The 23,011-nt window shown below is 31.5% G+C and overlaps 1 protein-coding gene across 1 annotated transcript in view; it reads left to right on the forward strand.

Annotated features, from left to right (window-relative positions):
• The window catches only part of LOC125065179 (probable cytochrome P450 304a1), a 28,930-nt gene extending 17,555 nt beyond the window's left edge, over positions 1 to 11,375 (forward strand). The window contains exon 9 of the mRNA XM_047672664.1: positions 10,487 to 11,375. Coding sequence (XP_047528620.1) covers positions 10,487 to 10,689 — 203 coding nt within the window. The 3' untranslated portion in view covers positions 10,690 to 11,375. The remainder of the gene's footprint in view (positions 1 to 10,486) is intronic.
• Positions 11,376 to 23,011: the final 11,636 nt, after the last annotated feature.

A 23,011-nucleotide genomic window follows, 5' to 3' on the forward strand; every position in this document is an offset into this window, starting at 1 on the left:
TATCTTCACATTTAGAATCATATGTAATCAGACGTCTGGAGTTCAGGTTCGTAGAAACAGCTACAAGAACGCCACCACCATTTTTATTAGGGTGAAATCCTGCTGTTTCACGATCTCTTCTATAAACTACGTATCGATGATCGAACAGTTCTGAATCGAGGATGCTGCTATTTAACCATGTTTCTGTTAAGATGATTATATCAAAATCGTTACATACTACATTACTAAAGAAATCTTCAGTTTTTGATCGTAATCCTCTAACATTCTGATAGTATATATTAAGAGAGTCAAATTCAAAGAATAAAATACCAAAACATGAATTATAAAGTACTTATATATACTACAACTAAAGTTAAACTAAGTTTTTTAAGGTAGTAGTATCCTTTATAAAAATGTATTTAGCATCGTCTTTTTTCCGCATAAAGATTCTTCCGTTACGTATCCACACATATCTATAAGAAAGTTCCTTGGCTTTCAGTCGTGCAGCAGCATGAAGTGATTTATTTTCAGGAGATAGGTTTTCTATAATGTATATCGGAGATTTTTTCTCATCAGCAATTCCTAAATGTGCTGCGTTAAGCTTATCTTTGGGGTTATTTTTATTGAATGTAATTGAAGCTGCCAAAAAGCTATCACGAACTCGGGGGCTACTAAAGCGTACCAGTATTGAGCGTGGCCGCGGGGTGCTGGTATTCATTTTAGCTATTCTTGAGCAGTAGTGTATATCATCATCTTTCAGCGGGCAGTTGATCTTTTTAGCCAAATGTTTTACGAGATTATATATATTTTCAGTGCGATGCTCAGGAACACAGTGAATTTCAACGTTAGATGACCGAGACAGTTGATCAATTTGTTTAAGGCGCTGGGCCATATCACGATTACTTGTACGAAATAGATCATTTTCTTTTTGTAAACTTTGTAAACTATTCCTTTGCAATTCAATTTCCTTTTTAATCGTGTCATACTCGTTACTTAAAAAACCTAAAGACTGCTCAAAAACTGAAATCTGGTTTTTTATTTCTAGAAGTTGAGTATTGAGGGCGGAGCGTAACTCCTCTCGAATAATATCTCTTATACTGTCAGCAGAAATACAAGAGCAATTCGCAGTAGATCTTGATTTTGTACGAAGTGTAACATTCTCATGCAATTGGGACCCATGTGCGATAGATGACATGGTCTGAGCAGTCATATTGTTTTCTTTTGGTTCCTCACAGCGGCATGTCAGACAGACCCACTTTGATTTAAACGCATTGGAAAGCATGCTAAATTTATTTTCCTGAATATTTAGACAACTATAATGATATTTGACTAAACAACGCGAACATCGCATTGCTTCATCTTCTTTTAGTTCTTGAATACAACCGGCGCATATACTTGACGACATTACAAAAATTAAATAAAGTCGGGTATGTACAAATCAATTAATGCAGCCGCTTTAAAAATCTTTTATGTGTAGACTTTGTATGCTTTAAAGCGTTGGAGCGTTGAGTTACGGAACAGTATCGCGATTATAATATCGGCGACCAAAAGGTAACAAGCGCCATGCAGAGTGCGGCGCTTACGCGATTTCGTCGCGAGTAAAATAACAATTGAAGAACACTTGTTTAACACAGAGCGAAGATGTATTTATTTATTTATTTATTAGATAATCCAACAGTTTCAATACACAACTTTTTACTTAAAATATAATATATCAATTACTAAAAACCAAAATAGGATTACACTGTTTGTTCTATAATATATTCATTTACAAACTAGAAGACAATCTTAAGAAAATTTACAAAAAATTAAGTTGAGAATCTAATTGAATGAGAATTGTTGTGTGTGTGTGCGTGTGTGTGTGTGTGTGCGCGTGTGTGTGTGTGTGCGTGTATGTGTGTGCGCGTGTGTGTTGGTGCGTGTGTTTTAACTAACTGCATCTTTACTTTTTAGTGTTTTTTTTAAAGTTGTTTTTGATATGTTGAACAAATCTATTTCTGAATATGACTCATTGTATGTGTTGACTATACGGCTAAGGATAGAATTACGTGCATAATTTGTATGTACTTTAGGTGTATAAAATAGTTCTGTGTGACGGGTACGACGATTGGGTACTCTGAAATATAAAGCACTGACCAAGTCGTTACAATCTATATGTCCAGCTAGTATATCGTATAACATATACATATCACATTGCCGACGTCTGATTTCTAAAGCTTCTATTTTATAATGTTTACAGGTTTCTGTATAATTTTTATATTCTCTAAAATCCACAAAGCACAGGAATCTTAAAAAATGTTTTTGTATCGCTTCTAGTTTATCCCTATACTTTGAATAATTTGGTGACCATATGCTACAGCAGTACTCTAAAACACTTCGAACGTATGAAAAATATAACATTTTTATGGAATCAACATCAGTAAATGTTTTGCATACACGTTTAATATAGCCTAGTTGTTTATAGGCTTTGTCAGTTATAATTTCTATATGTTCTGTCATCAGTAATTTATGATCCAACTGAATTCCAAGATCTCTCACAGTGTTTACCTTTTGAATGGGGTTATTATCTATGTAATAGACAAATTCAATATTTTTTACTTTTCTTGAAAATGTTATATTTACTGTTTTTTTAATGTTGACGAGTATTTTATTTTCTTTGTAGAAATTGGAAAGACTATTTAAGTCATGCTGCAATTCCACACAATCCGAAATATTATTTATAGCCTTATAGATTTTCTTATCGTCTGCAAATAGTAAGAAACGAGAATATTTGAAACATCTATAAATGTCGTATAAATAAGAGTTGTATAATAATGGGCCTAGAAGAGAACCCTGTGGGACACCTGAGGTTGCGTGTACAAAATCACTACGAGCACTGCCTATGACAACAGCTTGCTGTCTTTTTGATATATACGAGCAAAACCATCTATGTAAATCGCCCTTGATTCCGAGAGCTTGAAGCTTTTGTAGTAAAATCACATGATCTACCCGGTCAAACGCCTTCTGAAAATCCGTGTATATCACATCTACTTGTTGTTTTTTATCCATAGCCATATGAACAAAATTGGTAAAGACAGATAGATTTGTTTGTGTTGATCGCTTAAGCATGAAGCCGTGTTGCTCTAGTGGAATTGATTTATGGATAGTTGGTGCAATTGCATTGTAAATCACTCGTTCAAAAATCTTGCTTATAGTATTCAATATTGAAATAGGCCTATAATGTTCTATTTTGTGTCTTGCTCCTGTTTTATGGATTGGTATTATAAGTGCTTCTTTCCATTGGGTTGGAAAAGCTCCAAATTCATTGACAGATTTGTCAAATATGATTGATAGTGGGTCTGCTAGGTTATTTGCACATTTTACATAGAATATAGCTGGTATTCTGTCAGTTCCTGCTCCTTTATTTATATCTAGAGCTTTAAGTATTTTGAGAACTAGTCCTTTATTTACATTAAGATTACAAATAGTATCGTCCGCATAAGATATTGGGACATGATTTTTATCGTTATTATGGTTCTGTTTTTCAAAAACGCTTTCAAAAAATTCACTAAATCCCACACATATTTCTGTAGGATTGTTAAACTGACGGTCACCTAAGGAAAGGGAACTTGGATAACCGCTTTTGTTGTTTCTTAAGTATTTTTGATACCGCCAAAAAAGATTTGGATCTTTTTTGATGTCATTCTGCATTTTTGTTTTAAATTTCTTGTAGTAATAATCTTGTAATTTCTTTTGTCTTCTTCGTAATAAGGAAAATTCGTCGTAGTCTCTAGGATTCTTAAATGATTTCCAACGAGCATGAGCTTTTAGTTTTTCTTGAATGATATGGATCAATGATTTGTTATACCAAATAGGATAGTGACAAGAAAACCTTTCTGTAACAACCGGTACATGTTCATTTATTATGTTGTTGATAGTTTCATAAAATTTATCAACTATTACATCTATTGAATCACCTCTCAATATATTTTGCCAATTTAATTTATTGAGAACTTCATTTATAACACTGTAGTCAGCTTTCTTAAACTTCATTTTACTCAAAGGTGGTTTCGAAAGTTGTTTTAGAAGCAAATCAGAAGCGTCAATTTCTAAACAGGGATGATATTTGTCCTCAGTGACTAAAATTTGATCAGATTTTTGAACATTTAAATAGATGTTGCTAAAAATTAAGTCTAGAGTGTTATTACTCGCATTTGGTATTTGATTAAATTGTGTTAGGTTAAAAGAGCTACATGTTTCGATGAAATCACTTGATACAGTCCGCAATAATGTTGATCCGCGATTAAGATATAATGGCCCTTCACTCTTCCAATCAATATTAGGGAGGTTAAAGTCACCAGTGATTATAAAATACTCTTCAGATTTAGATGTTAAAATTGAGGACAAAGAATTTGTTATGGTCTCTAGCCTTTTTACTTGGTAATCATCTGGTGGTATATAAAATAAGCCTATATTAAGATTGTGGTTATTTCCAATTACGCTTTTGGGTATTGTTATCCAAATGGATTCAACTCCAGCACAACTCCAATCCGATCTCTCCTGTGCCCTTAGTATGGATTTTGTACATATCATTACTCCACCTCCATCAAGTTTGTTTGATGTTTTGTTACTTCTATCTGCGCGAAAAATGTCGTACCTACTGTCACATAGCTCTCTCATATAAAATCCGCTTTTAAGCCAGGTTTCGGTTACAAGCAACACCTCGTAGTCATTTTGAAGAATATTTAGTCGGAATTGATCTGTTTTTGTTCGTAATCCACGAACATTTTGATACAACAACTGAAATGGTTTATTCATAAAGTAAATAGCTTAATAGTTTCTTAATTAAATTAATAATTTATAGTAATAATAATAAAAGTAAGCATTAATAGTAATCATTAGTTTTAAGACACAACATAATAATCTAGAGATTTGTTCAGCAGTCCATATAGTTACGGTCGATCTTATAAATTGTGTTGTTACTTTGTAAAAGAGTGTAGTGTAGGTCAGTATTGTGTATGGTGTATATATAGTGTAGGTGTGTGTAATTATGTGTAGTTTTAGTTTAGATTCCCATTTAGGTTCGTTAACAAAAAAATGTACTTTAAGTTCACAATCTTGGAAATTAATTATATATATTAAGATACAGTAAAACAATCTCAAAAGTACCTTACATCTAATTATTATTTGATTTTTCTTAAATCTTTTTCTGAATTTATAGCCAATACAGGGCATTCCTCGTTTTTTCTTAAAAAAATATTGCAGTTACGAACCCAAACAAATCGATATGCTTTTTCTGCTGCAAGTGTTTTTGTTTTCCTAAACAATTCTTTATTAATAGGTGTTAAGTGTTCATTAACAAAAAATTTTCGTGGATCGCCGTTAAGTCCAATATTTGTGGTGTCGATGCCTCTGCATTTTCTTAAGCCTGATAGTATGGAGTCCTTTAAGTCGCGACTTCTTAGTTTGACAACAAGCGACTTAGGTCTTCCCGTTTTTTGCTGCAATGGTTGTACACGGGTGGCAAATTCAATCTCTTCGGCCCTTAAATTAACTCCTGCATATTTAGCGATCTTCATGACTATGTCACGAAGTGCTTCGCCTTTGGTTTCTGGTAGACCCATTATCTCAAGATTTGCCATTCGAGACCACTGCTGTTGTTTATTAGTCTGAGCTTTTAAATCTGAAATTTCGGTCTCCGATTTTAGTACTAAAGATTCCAGTTCAATGTACCTTTCTTCCAAAGCATTGTATTCCCTTCGTAGATTACTATGTGATTCTTCTAATTTTTTAAATTCGGAAAATATTTCCTTTTTTATTTCAGCCATTAAAGATTCTTTCAGTTCATTCATTATAGATTCCATTGTAGATTTTAAGCGTTTGTCGATGATAGATTCACATTGAATTAAGAAGTCTGGTGACCCAAGCTTTTCAGGTGTAGCCAGAATATGCTGATCCGTTTTATTCGCTGGAGATGAGTATGAAGGCGACCGAGACAAGGATTTAGACTGATAAGTAACATCGGCACCCATCCGTAGTTGTTTTTTAGGTTTGCTTGAGTATAGACTTGTGTTATCGGGGAAACTATCAGTATTTTTTTTCTGTGGTTCTTGTTGACACGATGTACACTTCCATTGTGCTCTAGTCGTTGTCAAATCCTTGACTGGCTTTATACAATCAATATGATAATACTGGGAACACATAGTACATTTAATTCTTTTTTGAGTCATTGCGATGTTGTTATTACAGATTTTACATAGAAAGGCCATATTAATAGTTGTATTTTTCAACACTAAGAAAATTATAAAAATATCTAAATATCGGTTTTGTCGAGGTTCGAACCCGGTGCAGTCGGTTTCTTCGCTGTTTCGCAAGCCACGACGCCAGCAAGCTTATAGCGCTTCGAGTCGAATATGTTGTATTGTATCTCAACGATTCAAGTTATTTATAAAGTATATGTAGGTAGTTTAGTAGAATGTCATTGCACTAAGTTTTAATCGATGAGTTCACTTTAAATATTCACTAATTTCACTTGTTTTACGTTCGCTACCGACTGTTATTTTATTTGCAAAATCTGCATATAGCCACTTTTTAACGATTTAGCACAATTTTATTACTCAAATGTCGTTATTCTAAAATTTTACAATTTTTAAACACGAGAGGTTCTTTGAACGTCTTTCTAGTTTGTATACCCACTCCGCAATGTTTTATTAATCACATATTATTGTTTAATTAATCACAAATAACACTACACTGTTCTTTTAATTTTTAAAAATAAAAGACTACTAGAATAACTTGTAAATGTAACAAGAAATAAAACAAGTTTAAAGTGATAAACAACTCAAAATATTAAATTTAACTACGGAGCACTGAGTAATGATGTTGCCGGTCGGACAGATTCTTTAATTGTCGTTCATTCCTTTGTTATGATATATTTGTAAAGATAAATAATTAGGAATTGCAAATATTAAAAAAAAACACAAAATGATTGTATAATTATTTTTCTTATTAATATTTTCAAGTCTAGGATCCAGGGTCCATTTTTGCACTTGATTCCTATCAATAATAAATAATTTTTCGTGAGTAGCTTCATTTTGATGAGACGCCCAGCAGTTTTATGTACGAAAACTCTTAATTGAGGTAGCAAACAGAGGTATCAAAGATAAAATGTGTCGATTTGATGGTTCTCAAAAATTTATTACTAATTGGTTTTTTTTTTTGTTAAATCTCAAAATAATAATTATATTGAAATGATATTGAAAAAAATATTTGTCCTTCAAAATGTATGGTTTGATCAATGGATAACGAAGTCATCTAAAATGATATAATTTAATTTAATGGTTAGAGGCGAATATTTTTACAATAAACGTTAAAAATGTGAATTATTTTTTCTAGATTTGACCTTGAAATTGAATTTATTTTATTCTGACGTCGAATACACGTGTATTCAGAAATAGAAACTGAGATCTATCAGAGGTATTTTATTAAACAGATTCGGTTATTTTTTGTAGCTATTCAAAAATATGACAAGATATTTACTAAATATCCAACCTTTTAATATCGAAAACCTAACATTAATGATGTGGGTAAACGTTGATTGACAATATCATGATCATCAAACGTTGACTTGTAAACGAAATGGCCAGTTTTAGCTGGCACACGCACACACACGCACACTCACTAAAAAAAAACATTAACTATAAAAGTCGATTGTGAGTAAGTGGTTAAGCAAGTCTTATAAAGTAAAAAAAAAAATGTGACAAAGATACAGATACGAGTAACGAGGTTTTGGTTCATAACTTTGTTCACTTATACTTTAACAGATACCTATTTATTTAAGTTTATTTTCATAACGTAAGATTTTACAATTTAATATAAAAAAATAGTGATCATTTTCTCGTTCCAACAATCGTTATTATCACCGGATGGCGAGCGGAAGCTGATAAATATCTATTTCATTAATTATATTTGCATAAAAACATGCTAATATAATTTGTTGACAAATTCATCTTCTTTTGGTTATAGAGTCAAATTTTGTTTGGTTTTGGTCCTCTTGTGGCTGAAATAGACTATCGATTAAAATAATGTTGTCTTAGATTTTCGCGATTATTACACATTGAAATAAAACTAGTTTTTAACGGATTTAATCGCGTATATTAATTATTTTAACATCCCGACGTTTCGAGCACTTTGCAGTGTTCGTGGTCACGGGCAGAGTCTGCCGTTAAAATCCGTTAAAAACTAGTTTTATTTCAATATCGATTAAAATGTCAATATATAGTTGTGCTATTTTCGGGTTTGATGTTTGATTGACACTCAGGTCAACCAGGTTAGGTGTATTCATTGTAAAAGTACTTTTTCCGTTTTGTTTATTTTTCTCAGGCCCGCGGAGAAACTTAAATATACTAAAACAATTATGATAATGACCTCTTCGTTCGTTTTCTTTATTGTATTACAAAGTATTCGTTTATTTTAAGTAATTCATTTCTTTTTAATGCTTGCCGTGGTATTTTCGATGTATTATTATTCGTAAATATACATTATTTTACGTATGTATAAGCGTTTTTGACCAAAACGATTAAATATTTATAATTTCATCAATTAGTTTCAATAGAATTAGAATGGCAGAAACTGTGTAAATAATGTTAGATATTGTCATACATTTAACACTAAAAAAGTCATTAATATGATATTATTAACATAATATAATTATTTCATTCATGAATAAAGCGAAACTATATACGCCTAATTTTGGGACTTATATTAAAAATATTTATACCATTGTCATAGAAAACCCCTTGGGCACGCAAGATTATCGCTTAAATAGAGAAATATTACAATAATCGTTACGACAAAAGGACATTTCTAATATTGGACATTTATATAATTAGAATTATATAAATGTCCAATAACATTTGAAAGTCAATTATAAACTAAAATAGATACCTAATGTTGAATTATTCATGAGAACAAAATATGGTGCAGTGACTCATTATAATCTAGTCTATTTATAGAGCGTTAACTTGATGACGTTGTTATTAATGATGCATTTCACATTAATATATAACATATTATAAGTTATAACCAGCCAACCTAATGTGGGGTTAAAGATCAGGTTATGTTATAAAAGTTCCAAGTGTCTCACCTACAAGCGGAGCATAGATAGTATACTAGCTCTCTTTAGCGTTAATAACATCGACTACGACATAATTATGCTTGGCAATCCTAAGATCTTTAAACATAGGTTCTACTGCTGTTAATTAGTATCGCTCTTACCCATTTAATCAACAGCAATACATAAAGGCTTATAGTAGATTTTCATCTTATTTAGATATTCCTTCTGGTATCCCCCAAGGTGGTGTTCTGTCTCCTCTTCTCTCTCTTTTCTACTTTCGTTAATACTCTCGGTACACTTATATCTTCCTCCTATCAAATATATGCTGATGATCTTCAAATTTACGTGATCGCTCTCTTAGGCGGTATCGACGAGGCTTAATGCCAATTTGCGAATTCCATGGCAAAATATGGCCATGGATTTATCTTTCGTCTGCGTGAGTTTGATCATTTTTCCCAGTATCGATCTCAGTTAAAGTGGCTGCCAATCAAGCTTCGAAAACTCTTCTCGACTCTGTATTATATGTTGAACATACACCATCTTACCTTAAAGAACACTTTAACACAACCTACGTTCAAGTGAGGATAATAAACTTGTAACACCCTGTAGCCGGACTCTTTTATAGCAAGAATCGACAAACTTTAGAATGCACTACCCACTGATCTTCGGCAGTCGAAATTAACCCATCTTTAAAATTATCCTTTGAAAAACATTAATAAGTCTAACCATTTTTAAATAATCATGTATGCAATTATGTAGATAAGTATGAAATAATATATAGTTACTAATTAATTATAATTTGATAGTCTATAGTTATATAAAATATATTATTACGTGTTTATTATTGGTATAAAGAGATATATTTAGTTTGTTCTTATACTTTAATATAAATATTCTAATGTTATATTATTATCTAATGTTACAAAGCTTCTTTCACCTAAGTGTGCCTGTGAGATCATTGTATCGCTCATGCGATAAGGCCGCCTTTGCGCACAATTTGTTAATTGTTTTTTATTTTTTGGTTTCTCTTATGACTTCAGTTTACTTATATTTTGTTCAATAATATATTTATATAAATAGATGGATAGGTATAATTTAGAGACTGGATAAATTAACATATTAAATCTGCTAGATATATTTAGTATTTGAACTTTAATCGGATGAATTATTATCAAACATTAACATCTGATTGGTTTTTCATGTTCCAGTGTGAACTCTACGCATAAAACACTAATAAATAAAAAAAAACATAAACCAGACTTAAATATAAATACATATTTAAGTTGTTCTAAAATTATCGCCGTTCTCACGCTTTATTTATCCGGATCTATAAATTTTCGTCTACTCGTATTTATAATTATTTATATATACAATACATTTATTAACATAACAAAAAATGTTTATTTTGTTTAGGTAAAAGGCTGTGTGCGGGTGAAACTTACGCGCGTCAGTCAATGTTCCAAGTCTTTGCCGGATTTATGCAAGCGTTCAGTGTATCTACAGCCGACGGTAAACCTCTTACGAAACCTGCCCGGAGAATCCAAGGCATCATCACAACTGTACCTGAATTCTGGGTGCGTGTCACACCTAGAGTATATGAAATTAATAAAAAATAAGCTAATTTTATAATTATATTATCAGCTGCCAAATAAATTGTATATTTATTATTTATTTTATTTATTTGTATTGTACACTTGCAGACTTTTGAATACATTGAATGGAATGTATGTACTTATAACAAAAGTACACAACATTCACACATTTTATCGTGTAAACTTAATTTTAAGTAACTTAAATGTGATATAGGAAACAAAAAATTAAAGCCAAAAAATATTATATATAAAGAAAATTACTAACTCATATTTCCGAATTTAGTTGGAAGATAAGTAAGCAATTTTTCATTTTTATGATGTATTCACCGAAAAATGACTGATGACGATGATTTTTCTGAAGACATCATGAATCATGAAATATTTCGATGTCAAGTTATTTTGAGATTTCATTATATTATTATTTCATTATTTATTTTAGCACATTTGCGTAAAATGGGATACAGATTTCCGAGACAAGTTTTAATCCAATCTTATTTACCTACTGATAATTATGATAACTATCATAAGTTCAATCGATTTATCAAATATAATTTAGTAAAAATGTGATATCTATTTCTAAATATTAATGTTTTAGATCTTTTTGATCTAATGTTTGTTCAATTAAACCTAATAAGATTAGTTAGTCACAAGACAATCAAGGTTTATTGATCGTGTTGTGACCAACTAAAATAAACACTTATTTGTATGATTTTAAATAGTAATATGTATTTTTAATAAATATATTATTATATAAATGATATAAGAATAATAAAATGCTAAAGTATCCGGTGTTTTTTTTCTGTCCCTATTATTACTATACGCTCGAATAAGTGTATTGTAAGTGGGTATATGCAACCCAGTGCAAATATGTAAGACAATTTTGACTCCCTCCAAAAAACATTTAATAATCAAATTTCAACTATCCACCAACCGTTTTGTACCAATCCCCTGCACCCTGGATTAAGACGTTCTTGTGTGCAACCTGTTGCACCTGAAACTTTGTACATTCATTTATAAAATGTAGAGCTATGCAAGAATTAATTCGTAAAATCCTATCTTATACTTTTGATTATACTACTGATCGAACTGCTTGCACACACACTGATTGTTAATCTCAACCTTAAATCAGTGTGTAAAAATGATATCTTTAAAGCCTTTTATCTTAATCTAGACATATACGTATACGTGTCTAGATTTCTTTAAATAAAAATTATAATTAATAAATTTACATTAATTCACTTGCTGGCTGTACTTTTTGCGATTACACAAGAAAAACCTAGCTCATCTACATTACATTGTCATCAAAGTTTAATATATTTCCTACGAAAAATATTAAAGTTATGTAAAAATATAACCAATTATTCGTATTCGTTTAAAATTAATAAAATAGTCAATCGGGATTTAAATTTGCCTTTAGAGCTCGCATACGTAACAAATTATATAAGATGCCATAATGACTAAATAAGATCTTCGTCAATAATATTTTATGTAATAAAAAAATTTAGCTCATGTCATCTGCGGTCTTTGCAAAAATACGTCTGTTACTGAACAAAAAAGTCCTAGCGCGTTGGCAAACGCCTCACCAATGATGTTCAAGTCGTGGACCATCAACTGTACAATTAAAATCTTGAATTAGCGGAGAGGGGAGATCGCCGGAAAAATGCTTGCACCCGGACGCTTGTTTTACTGAAGACGACAGAAGAAATAAAATCCAAATTATTTATTCAATGTCAAATAGAAAACTACTACCGGATCGGAAAAGCAATACTCAGATCTGAGAAGATCGGCAAAAGAAAATCAGTGGGTTCTTTTCTTGTCAATTTGTAATTGTTTACGAATATTCAATGAACCAAAGAAATAGAGAATTAAGAGGTAGGCGAGCGTTTGACTCCCAAGGTGTTACCATCATGAGTCACCAATTGTATCATAACCTTTTGCGCACAAGTATTCCTTTACATTTTTTTTATTTGGCAACAGAGGAATTTTGTGCGATTTTTGGTTGTAAGTAATATTGAACAATGACCTCAAAATTAAATAATTTGAATTTTAATAACAAAAATTACAATTCCGTCGTAATGGAACATACAGCAAAAAACTGCTTATAAAATAAATGCGCAATGAACATAAGCATTTATTTAAATATAAAAAAAAAAACACATTTTCTGTTTGTGTATTAGGTACGTACATATCTGTGTACATTCAATACAAAACAATTATGAAGCCCGTATAACTTTACAATTAAATAATTTGATTTGTTTCTGGTTATCATGGTGAATGAAGTTGCTAACAGAAATAAATTATACATACAATTGATGTCTGAGTTGTGTTAGTTAGTCATTAAATAAATACATAATAAACACTTATGTACCGATCCAGTGACACTTACAAAATATGCCAATATGGACAAAAACATAATATAGAGCTTTCCTCATATTATGTTTTTGCATAGTATCTTAAGGTTTAATTAATATATACTAAATCCCACACATATATACACCATACTTCATCCAATTGATAAATGATTAAAGATAAATAATCTTTTGTTTACATATTCTATGCGATTTGCTAATAGCTATATGATGCACTACAAAGATCTTGGTTAATGAATCTTCATGATTCATTCATGTTAATGAAATTCAGCCACATGTGTATTCCGCCAACCCGCATTGGAGCAGCGTGGTGGAATATGCTCCAAACCTTCTCCTCAAAGGGAGAGGAGGCCTTTATCCCAGCAGTGGGACATTTACGGGCTGCTTATGTTATGTTATGTAATGAATCTTTATTAATAATACACTTTTTAACCTAAGTTAACTTCAATTTTACTCCATTATTTTACCTAAAGTTGTGATTCTAACTCTACTGACATTAAAACCTCCTTTTTCTCGAAAGCATTCCATAGATTATTTAACTAAGACCAATGATATCGCGCCAATTCAATGTTAAAGTTGTCTTTTATACTTTACTCCTCTTGTGTTTGAATACATTATACGATTATAATAATGTACGATTCAAAATAAACTGTGCGCAAAGCAAAGTTCATACCTAATACCGAATTGTATTTTGAATTGCACACTCGCTTATCGGATTAGTCACGACTTGGGAACTACGGGTGTTATATTCAACTACGCATATTTTACTTATTCTATATCGTATCTTCTAAACACTAGTTTCCGCCCGCAGCTAAACCCGTGTATAAGGAAGATAAAGGGGTTCCGACATTAAGCACCCTATTTCTATTCCCCTGACAACGAGTATGCGAAATTGTTCGAAACAAAGAAACAAACGCACTTTAGAATTAATAATATTAGTTAGGATGGGTGTACATTATTTGTGTGTGATTTTAATTTTTTTAATCCTTTTTTATTTATTGCTTTTTTACTTTATATCTTATTTACGTAGTGTTCAAAAATAGTATCACCGTATACATTGTATGTATGTATGAGTATGTACGAAACAATTCTTATATCAAATGCACTGCGTAGATCTTGAACGTCACCTCTATTGTGTCTTTAAACTGAGTCATTCTCCCTACAAGTTAAAATTCGAAATTGAAATCTTATTTCAAATTACGCTTACAAAAATAGATTTTCAAATGTTTATCTTCAAGATTGCGCGAATATATCTGGTCATTATCTTAATTACGTCAGCAACCAAAAAAATGTCATTTTTATCATAGCGTATCTACAGATTTCTTTAACTATTTTTAGTAAGGGTCCATAGAGAACAGCAAACTTAGTCTGCTTAAGAATCAATAAGTGGATTAGTTTTAGAAAACATCAAAGAAATTCATTTTTCAATCTGTATTGTTCAATAATTACACCCTCTTTTGGCATAAGTCATCGATCTAAAACAATTACAAAGAAATAAAAAAAATTATCGACGGTAAAAAAAGCAGTATTATTGCAATATCTTCCAAGAAACCTTTGTTTATGCAAAAGGTAGGGTGACAAGGAGATGGGACACCTACGTCCATAGACATTGGCGCTGTAGGAAATATTAACCATTCCTTACATCACACCAATGCGCCAACAACCTTAAGAACTAAAATGTTATATCCCTTGTGCCTGAAGTTTTATTGACTCACTAACCCTTCAAAACGGGACACAACAATACTTATTATCGCTGCTTGGCGCTAAAACATCGGGTCAGTGGTTTGTACCTACCCAAATGGGTTTGCACAAAGCCCTACTTCTAATGAAACCTTGGATTGAGACAGTAGAAATGGGCAACAGCGATCCAAAAAAATGAATGCGTCGCATATTATGGAATTGTAATTTATATATACACACAATCTATGTACGGTTATATAAATTCTTAGAATTGGGAACCGTTTAAATGTTTTGAGAAATTCGTAGATATGATATTGGGTATTTGTGTAGAACAAATATAATATGTGTGCACACATTTGATAATTGTTCCTCAGCAAGATATCGAGTACATTGTCTAGGAAAAGGTAAAAGCAGTATTTGATACTAATACAGTTAAACAAATATTATTATTACTATACATTTTTATCTTATCTTATATTTACACATATAAACACATTTATTTGTTATGGCGCTAAACAGATGATCCTTTGAAACAAAAAAAAAAAGAAAAACATATTCAGATTTCAAAGGTCTTTCCTTTTACCAAGCTTCAATTTATTAGGTTTACGCTTCATGTTGATAATAAAATTAGTCAGCCAGGACATTGCCCTTTATTTATATAAATTTGTAAAATAAAAGGTTTTTTGAAAAAAATATACACAGTGAAAGGATTACATCAGTAAAAGGATTTCATCATCATCATTCAGGATATACACAGTAAAGGATAAAATGAAGGAGGCCGTAGTTATTTTTTTATTTTGAATATTATTTCAATTTTAATCATACACGGGGCCAGATTTAGAGATCTAGGCAATAAAGAAATCTTTCCAAATATATTTCAAAAAAATCAGTTCGTTGTTTAATTAAAACTCTTATTATTAATATTTAATATTATTAAATCTCTTTATAAATCTTTTTTATATATTTTATAACGATTCAAAATAATATTTTGTAAAATAATATATATATGTACATATAGTAAACCGCAATAATTTTAATTGGGATGTTTTTGTTGCACTAATTGCCTTCCTCTATACGAATAATATTGCATATTAAATTTTATTTGCCAATTTTTTTATCTTTAATTAAACTTATTATAACTAAAGGAAAACATCGATTGTATGGATAACTACAATTATAATATAGGATAACTTAAATCACATTTTATCACTAGTGCGACTTTTGCCTGTAATTAGTTTTTTTTTCGGATTTATTGAACGCTTACAGACATTGTTCATCCAATTCAGCTGAAACCAATTAATTCGAATGATTACTTCTAAAATATTGATAAAGACCTCGCAACCGATGCCATACATTAGCTAATAAATAAATCATTGATAAAATATAAAATTATACGTAAATTAATCGATCCGATTAAAGCGTTTTCCTAAATGTCAACGATTATTAAAACTACAATGTTCATAATCACAAATCAGCTTTTATTTTGTACTTTGACCTTCTCGATAAGTGTGTTATATGTGATATCATGATAGCATAATTATGCAGTCATTATGTATGTGTGTAATACACACCAAATTAACGGATTTTTATTAAAATAGGGAAAACACACTAGATGGCTACGCAAGATAATTGCGCAGTTAGAAATTTTGACCATTTCATTCTCGCCAGTTTGCCACCAACCCCAAGATTGGTGGCAAACTGGCGAGAATGAAATCTACGATGTTATACCCCTTGTGCCTGTAGCTCTCACGCTCGCTCGTTGCGCTCACCCTTCGAACCAGAACACAAACCATCATGTGTAAAATAAAGAATACTATGTCCGAATAATTAGTTAAAGATGTTATATTAGACTACTTAGGGAACAAGCGTTTATTGTTACCTAATATAGTATGTTTGTAGACTGCCTCGTTGGTTTCTTGGTTTGCTATAAGGTCAAAGATTCCGAGGTTCAAAAAAAAATAATATTGGGATCTTCTGTAGAAAAATTAACAGTTCCAAATCTGGAAATTGGTAGTGTGTACACTCGGAAAGCGCTTCAACCCGTTTGTTCTACGCCTGAACTCTTTTAAAGTCATATCACACTCAAGTCAGTCAACTCGGAAACGGATCGTAACCGTATCAATTCATAACAATCTGTAAATTTCCCACTGACGGACTCAGGACCGCTCACCGCGATGCAGCGCGTGGTCAGCCAACGGTCCCCGCGCTTACGGCTCGGGCTCGTCTCTCCGTCGGCGCGCTTGAATCTAATCGCCTACCGTCCATCGTCGGATTCAAACTGATCTGGTGCCAGCCAGGTCAAGCAGCGGTCGGCGATCCGTAAGCTCGGCGTCGCATAGCTGTAGCCGAGTCGACGTATCGGAGATACTGATTTATGTGCTTACGTTAGATTTACGACTGTTTGACGGCGACGATCCCTTTCCGATTTGATATGTGTGTCCCTTAGTATTGTCGGATTTGCCGTTCCATCGCATTGTGAGAATGAAGGAACAGAGAGTGCACCTATGCTTATGCACACTCTTGTTCACTATAATGTGTCCTGGCTGGTCACCTTTGAGATTGACAGTCGTGTCTGAAATCCGTCAGAATATAATATCAGTACCTTGTTCTTTTCATTTAATTTGTCCGATTAAAAAAATCTTATAGATACCTAAGTTAGCTCGAGTACCTATTGTAGTTTTACCCTATTATTCAATTGTCTGCAATCGCTAGAATGAGAGACGATAAATACCGGAAGAGCGTTGTCTATAGAAAGATTGATTTAGGTATCACGTTTTATAGGATGTTTTCATTTATTTATTGACTTGATAAAACAAATGAGGACATTTTTTAGATAAAAAGACGAGACAACTTACATCACAATTAGTCTTTAGTCTCGATGTCTGTAATACTCTACATACGTTTAAATCACTGGCTGCACTCATTAGCAGCCTTTAAATGTCCCACTGCTGGGCTAAGGCCTTCTCACCCTTTTAGGAGAAGGTTTGGAGCATATTCCACCAGGCTGCTCCAATGCAGGTTGGTGGAATACACATGTGAAATTTCGTTGAAATTAGACACGTGCAGGTTTCCTCACGATGTTTTCCTTCACCGCCGAGCACAAGATGAATTATAAACACAAATTAAGCACATGAAAATTCAGTGGTGCCAGCTTGAGTTTGAACCCGAAATCATCGGTTAAGAGGGTCTCTCATCGCAACATTACATCATCAAGTTGTTTATCGAAATTCACGAATATAATTTAGTTAATAAGGTCAAAAATGTTATCATTACAAATATTCAAATTATACCAACATGAATTTCATTTATTGCGATTTAATTGTGGTCGCGCAAGCGAAGCTCATCGCGATAAAACCTTTTGATGCGCGAGAGCTTACCGATCGGCTTCGCCTGAAGTACCGAGGCTTACGCTAAAGCTTGGCTCCAATATGATAACGCGAATATCAGATAATATCATATTATAATATATTTTTTTATTTTAATCAAATAATCAAAACTAATCAATGATTAAGATGTTTCCATAGACAATTGCTACTTTTTAACTCATTTGTCATATTCACAACAAACTCATTATAGTTTTACCATAGATACAACCAGTATCGTCAACAATTATTAAATGTATAAATTTAACACTGAAATATTTAATATATGCACCGGACGGTTCTTACAATATTTTTTTATTATATATATTTTATGTAACACTTACAAAGTAATATAATCTTATAATCAATAATTAAGTCGATTACGCCTTATTGAATGTTAAAGGAATGATTTTTGATAATTACGTGTTTGATAAGTGACACGGGTTTATTACATTGTTATATAATTCTATAGTTATAGAATATAATTGCTTCTACAGCATACCTTTAGAGCCGGTGCATTGTTTATACTCCGTGAAAAAGGTTTTTTTTTTTAGTTTTGGCTTTTATTAAAGAGGGCACTGATTATATGAAAAAGGTGTTTACCTGACTTACCGCCTGTCATCAGCCAACGTTCAATGTAATATACTTTTGCTACTGTGTCCTCGCATGTGTAATGAACGCATTTACATAATTTAAATTTTCTTAAGGATCTCAGATAGGGGTATATTCTTTCACTTCCACTAAATATTGTTTGTCTATTAAGCGGTTCATTTACTGACCAGCAATCTTATGTTATTTCTTTAAAAGGAATAAAACTTGTACTATTTGACACGAATACATCATCTTCAAATCAGATACGAATATAACTATACCATTTATTTATGTTTATGTAGCACATATAGCACATAAAACTACAGTTTGATGGAAGCGATATTCACAATGGCAATAAAAATACGTCTGATACTCGTCATGTACATATGTCACATTTCGAAAACAATTATAATGATGACCATGTTTAGAAGTCATGGTGCGCTGGATAAATTGATAGTTTGAACGTATCGCAAAATATCTTGGTACTTGAAGTAATGCCAACGTAATTTATGATATTACGTTCGCTGCTACCTTCAGTTCAGATCTACTAAGACACGTTAATGTAGAAATATTCTGTAAGAGGAAACTCGAAACTCACCGCTGAACACGAGCGTGAAATGTTCGGATATGCGTATTATAATGATGGCGTTACACCCTTAGGTTGTCAAAAAGTGATATACGAAGTGAATTACTACAATCTAACCTACACCACCGCCTTTAAAATATAATGGCAACTCTGATCTCGCTCTAAAAATAATTATAATTTACTAATTTATATCTATAAAATTATCTAATTGAATCGATTGCTTTACTAAATCTAGCTGCGTATGCTTTTATGTCATGGTAAATATCAGACATCGATCGTATACTCTATAATTAAAACCTTTTCCTCATAGAACCTTCCTTATTTTAAATTACGTCTGTTGTTAGTTAATGGAGGTAAGTAAGCATGTCTGTTTCCGTCCACAGTAGTTATGGGGAGGCTATAACTGCTATATTTTATGCGTAAGATGGAAACGAGAGAACTAACTTTTCGTATAATATGTATAAACTCTTCATATTGTTCGAACGTTGTTTTACCTTACTATTGGGCATGATGTTAAACTACAATAATCTATTTTCGATCCCTGTAGTTAATTCTATATTTATATAATCCTCTGATTCTATATCAACCTGCCAAACTGCCTTTCCGTGTTTGTTTTAAGAACTTTTTTATTCAATGTCAAAGCAAATGTCTAAAGCCTGCGTTAATGCGCCACAAGACCCGTTCTTCCACAATAACTGTCTCTTGCAAAGATGTCGCTGAATTTATTAAAGACTGATTATTATTATGAACTGTATATCCGTCACACCAAAAACGATAATAAATTGACAGGTTGTGCTTTTAAAATAACAGAAATCCTCAACGGAAAAACCCAAAAACTTTTGATTGGCCCGCTCCGGAATTTGAACCCATGACCTCCAGATTTATAGCTGCCTAAGCTAATCATTAAAATAACGAAACAATACAAATAGTATGTGTCGTAATATCACAGATTTAATATGATTATTGGTTGGTATTAACTGTGTAATACAATATCATCAATCAAATCCCCATAGATATCTAAAAGATATCAGTAATCATTGCATATTAGTATGAGTCCAAAAACAAAAGTATAAATACGAAACACATTCAAACATTGGGCGAAGCTATTGTAGACCACTGTCGTACGAGTCACACAGGTAAATTAAAGATATCTAAGTCAAAGTCAAAGTCAAAAATCTTTATTCAATATAGAAGTGTTTACACTTGCTTATTGATTGTCAAAAATCTACCACCGGTACGGAATTTAGCACCTCGGACCTGAGAAGAACCGGCGAAAGAAACTCAGCGGGATATATTTTTTTTTTTTAACCATTTTCCATGTACAATGATAATTATATTTTAGTTATTTGAAACAGCCTGGAGGCGATCATTTCATTCCCAAGGTGTGCAGTCATTTAGAGATTCGGAAGCAGTTTTTCATAAAATCACTGATAATTTTTTTTTAATTTTTTCAGTGGCTAAAAATAAAAATCTACATTAAAAAAAACATTTAATAAAACTAATTAGATGTATGGAATTAAATTTTATGATCAAGATATGAATAGATGTTTTAATTATGTTAATAAACTAATGAAAATCATGAAATTATAGGAGATCATTGATATTATGAGTTCAGGAATGATAATAAATGTAGGTATTCATAAAATTTCGATACACTCCGTTACACATCACTATATTAAGGAAATAAGAGCATTAATTCGCCTGCATAAATATAAATGCTTTTTCCTATCAATTATTTTATTCAAATTTTACTCCAAGTAAAAAAATATGCACACATGTATACAAAAAATAACGGAACATACGAAGTTTTAATTACTTATTTACTTATTAACCGGTTATAAAAAAACACATTTGTGTTAATATTTATAGCAATGGTTCCATTTTTATAAATAACATCAAAACGATTCGGTTTTTTCAATGTTTTCCATTTTTAATTTTTAATTTAATTTTTATTTACCGTTTGTATAAAAGGTCAGTTTGACGGCATGTGAGGCGACACATGCCACGTACATAGGCATATCCCCGATATTCGTGCTACGCCCCCTTACTCTGTGTGTGCGATTAACACGACTCTCGTGCTTAAGTATATTATTATTATTATTTTAACTACTAAATAATTCAAATAGCTAGATAGGATAGGATTATTATCAATTGCTACAACTGATGAAAAAAAAAATCTTAAATACCAAAACAATAAGTAACTTCCATATTTTTAAGCATAAAAATTGCGAAATATGGAAATTAATCATTACTTTTAGTTTAAACTTATATCCCCTATAGATATATTAAAGGTTTAACCCCTTAGGAGATTAATTTCCAAAAATACTGACAAAAATTCATTTTTATACAAAAATAAGCTATTTGTAGTTTCTCAAATGACGATGTTTCTGAATATCTGATATCTGCATAATAAAACTTATGTAGTGAGTGAATGAGATTAGGCTACACCGCTGCGTGTGGATGCATACAAAAAAGTAAACAAATGCACTTAAAAATACAGAGATTTGAACTCAAATAAAACATAGGTCAATGATCTTACGGCTTTGGAGTGCTAATAAAAAATATTAAGGCGGACAAGTTCTTACATAATATGTAAATATTTTTTTAGACGACACTTATACATTTGACAAAAAAAGTAGGAATCATGGATGTCCTTTGCACCTTTGTCTGACTAAAAAAAATTCTATAGTTCGCTATGTTTATAATTTAAACTTGTATCGTAGAAAAGTAATTTCCAATTAGCTGACTTATATTTTTAAACAAAGACAACATTTTCTAGTTTGAAAAATAACAATCTTCCATATAAACACAACACAATTATAAAATAAGCTAGTCATCAAATTAGTCTATTAAGAAAGACTTGGTGATTATTATTTATCTTATCAAATCGCATAGTTGTAACACTTGTGATAATAATAATTGATATGAATGTAATTAATGTACAATGTTGAAACTTTTGTTTTTAAGCTGGTCCCTATTACAGGCAAAAATAAAAATTACTTACACCATTTCGCAGACCATGTGATAAATTATTATGAATACAAACTGGCACATAACGCTCAGTGGTGTTTACTCACTCGGTTTTAGCTACTGAGATACTTTAGCAAACGTTTTTTATGTTATTTATTTATTATCAACATTAAAATACTACTGTATAAATTTAATTTTTGTCTTGTTTGATATTTCTAAGATATTAACACTAGTATTGTTATTAATTATTTTAATACAGTAGATATTAAAATATAATTGTTTTTACTGTTTATATTAATGTTAGCGAGTCATAATTAATTATATCACAGTATTATAACAAATAATTATTATAAAAGAAAGTAGGTACCTATTTAACATTATTCTACATAATAAACAAATATTGTTGTCATAATTGCTTAATAATTTGTAAAACTATTAATTAATAATATTATTTTATGTGACATTATATTTAAGAGTGGCACTAATATGTTTATTTTTTTAATTATTGACATGTCACGAGAAATAATCGGATTATTGGGGATAGAGAAATATATTTGTTGGAGGAAGCTTGAATTTATTTTATCATCCTGATCTTCTAAATTTTGCGCTAGAATGACAGGTTAAGCGTATATGAATGTATATGTAGACGATGTAGACATATATTGTATTGATTCGTAGACATCAAATCTGCTCATAAAAATCGACAATGTATCGAGCTTATCTCTTGTCGTCAGCTGCGTTATCGTTACCCATATGCTACCTAATCGAAGTAATCAATTTGTCATCTG

The sequence above is a fragment of the Vanessa atalanta genome, chromosome 7, assembly GCF_905147765.1.
Source record: "Vanessa atalanta chromosome 7, ilVanAtal1.2, whole genome shotgun sequence".
NCBI lineage: Eukaryota > Metazoa > Arthropoda > Insecta > Lepidoptera > Nymphalidae > Vanessa > Vanessa atalanta.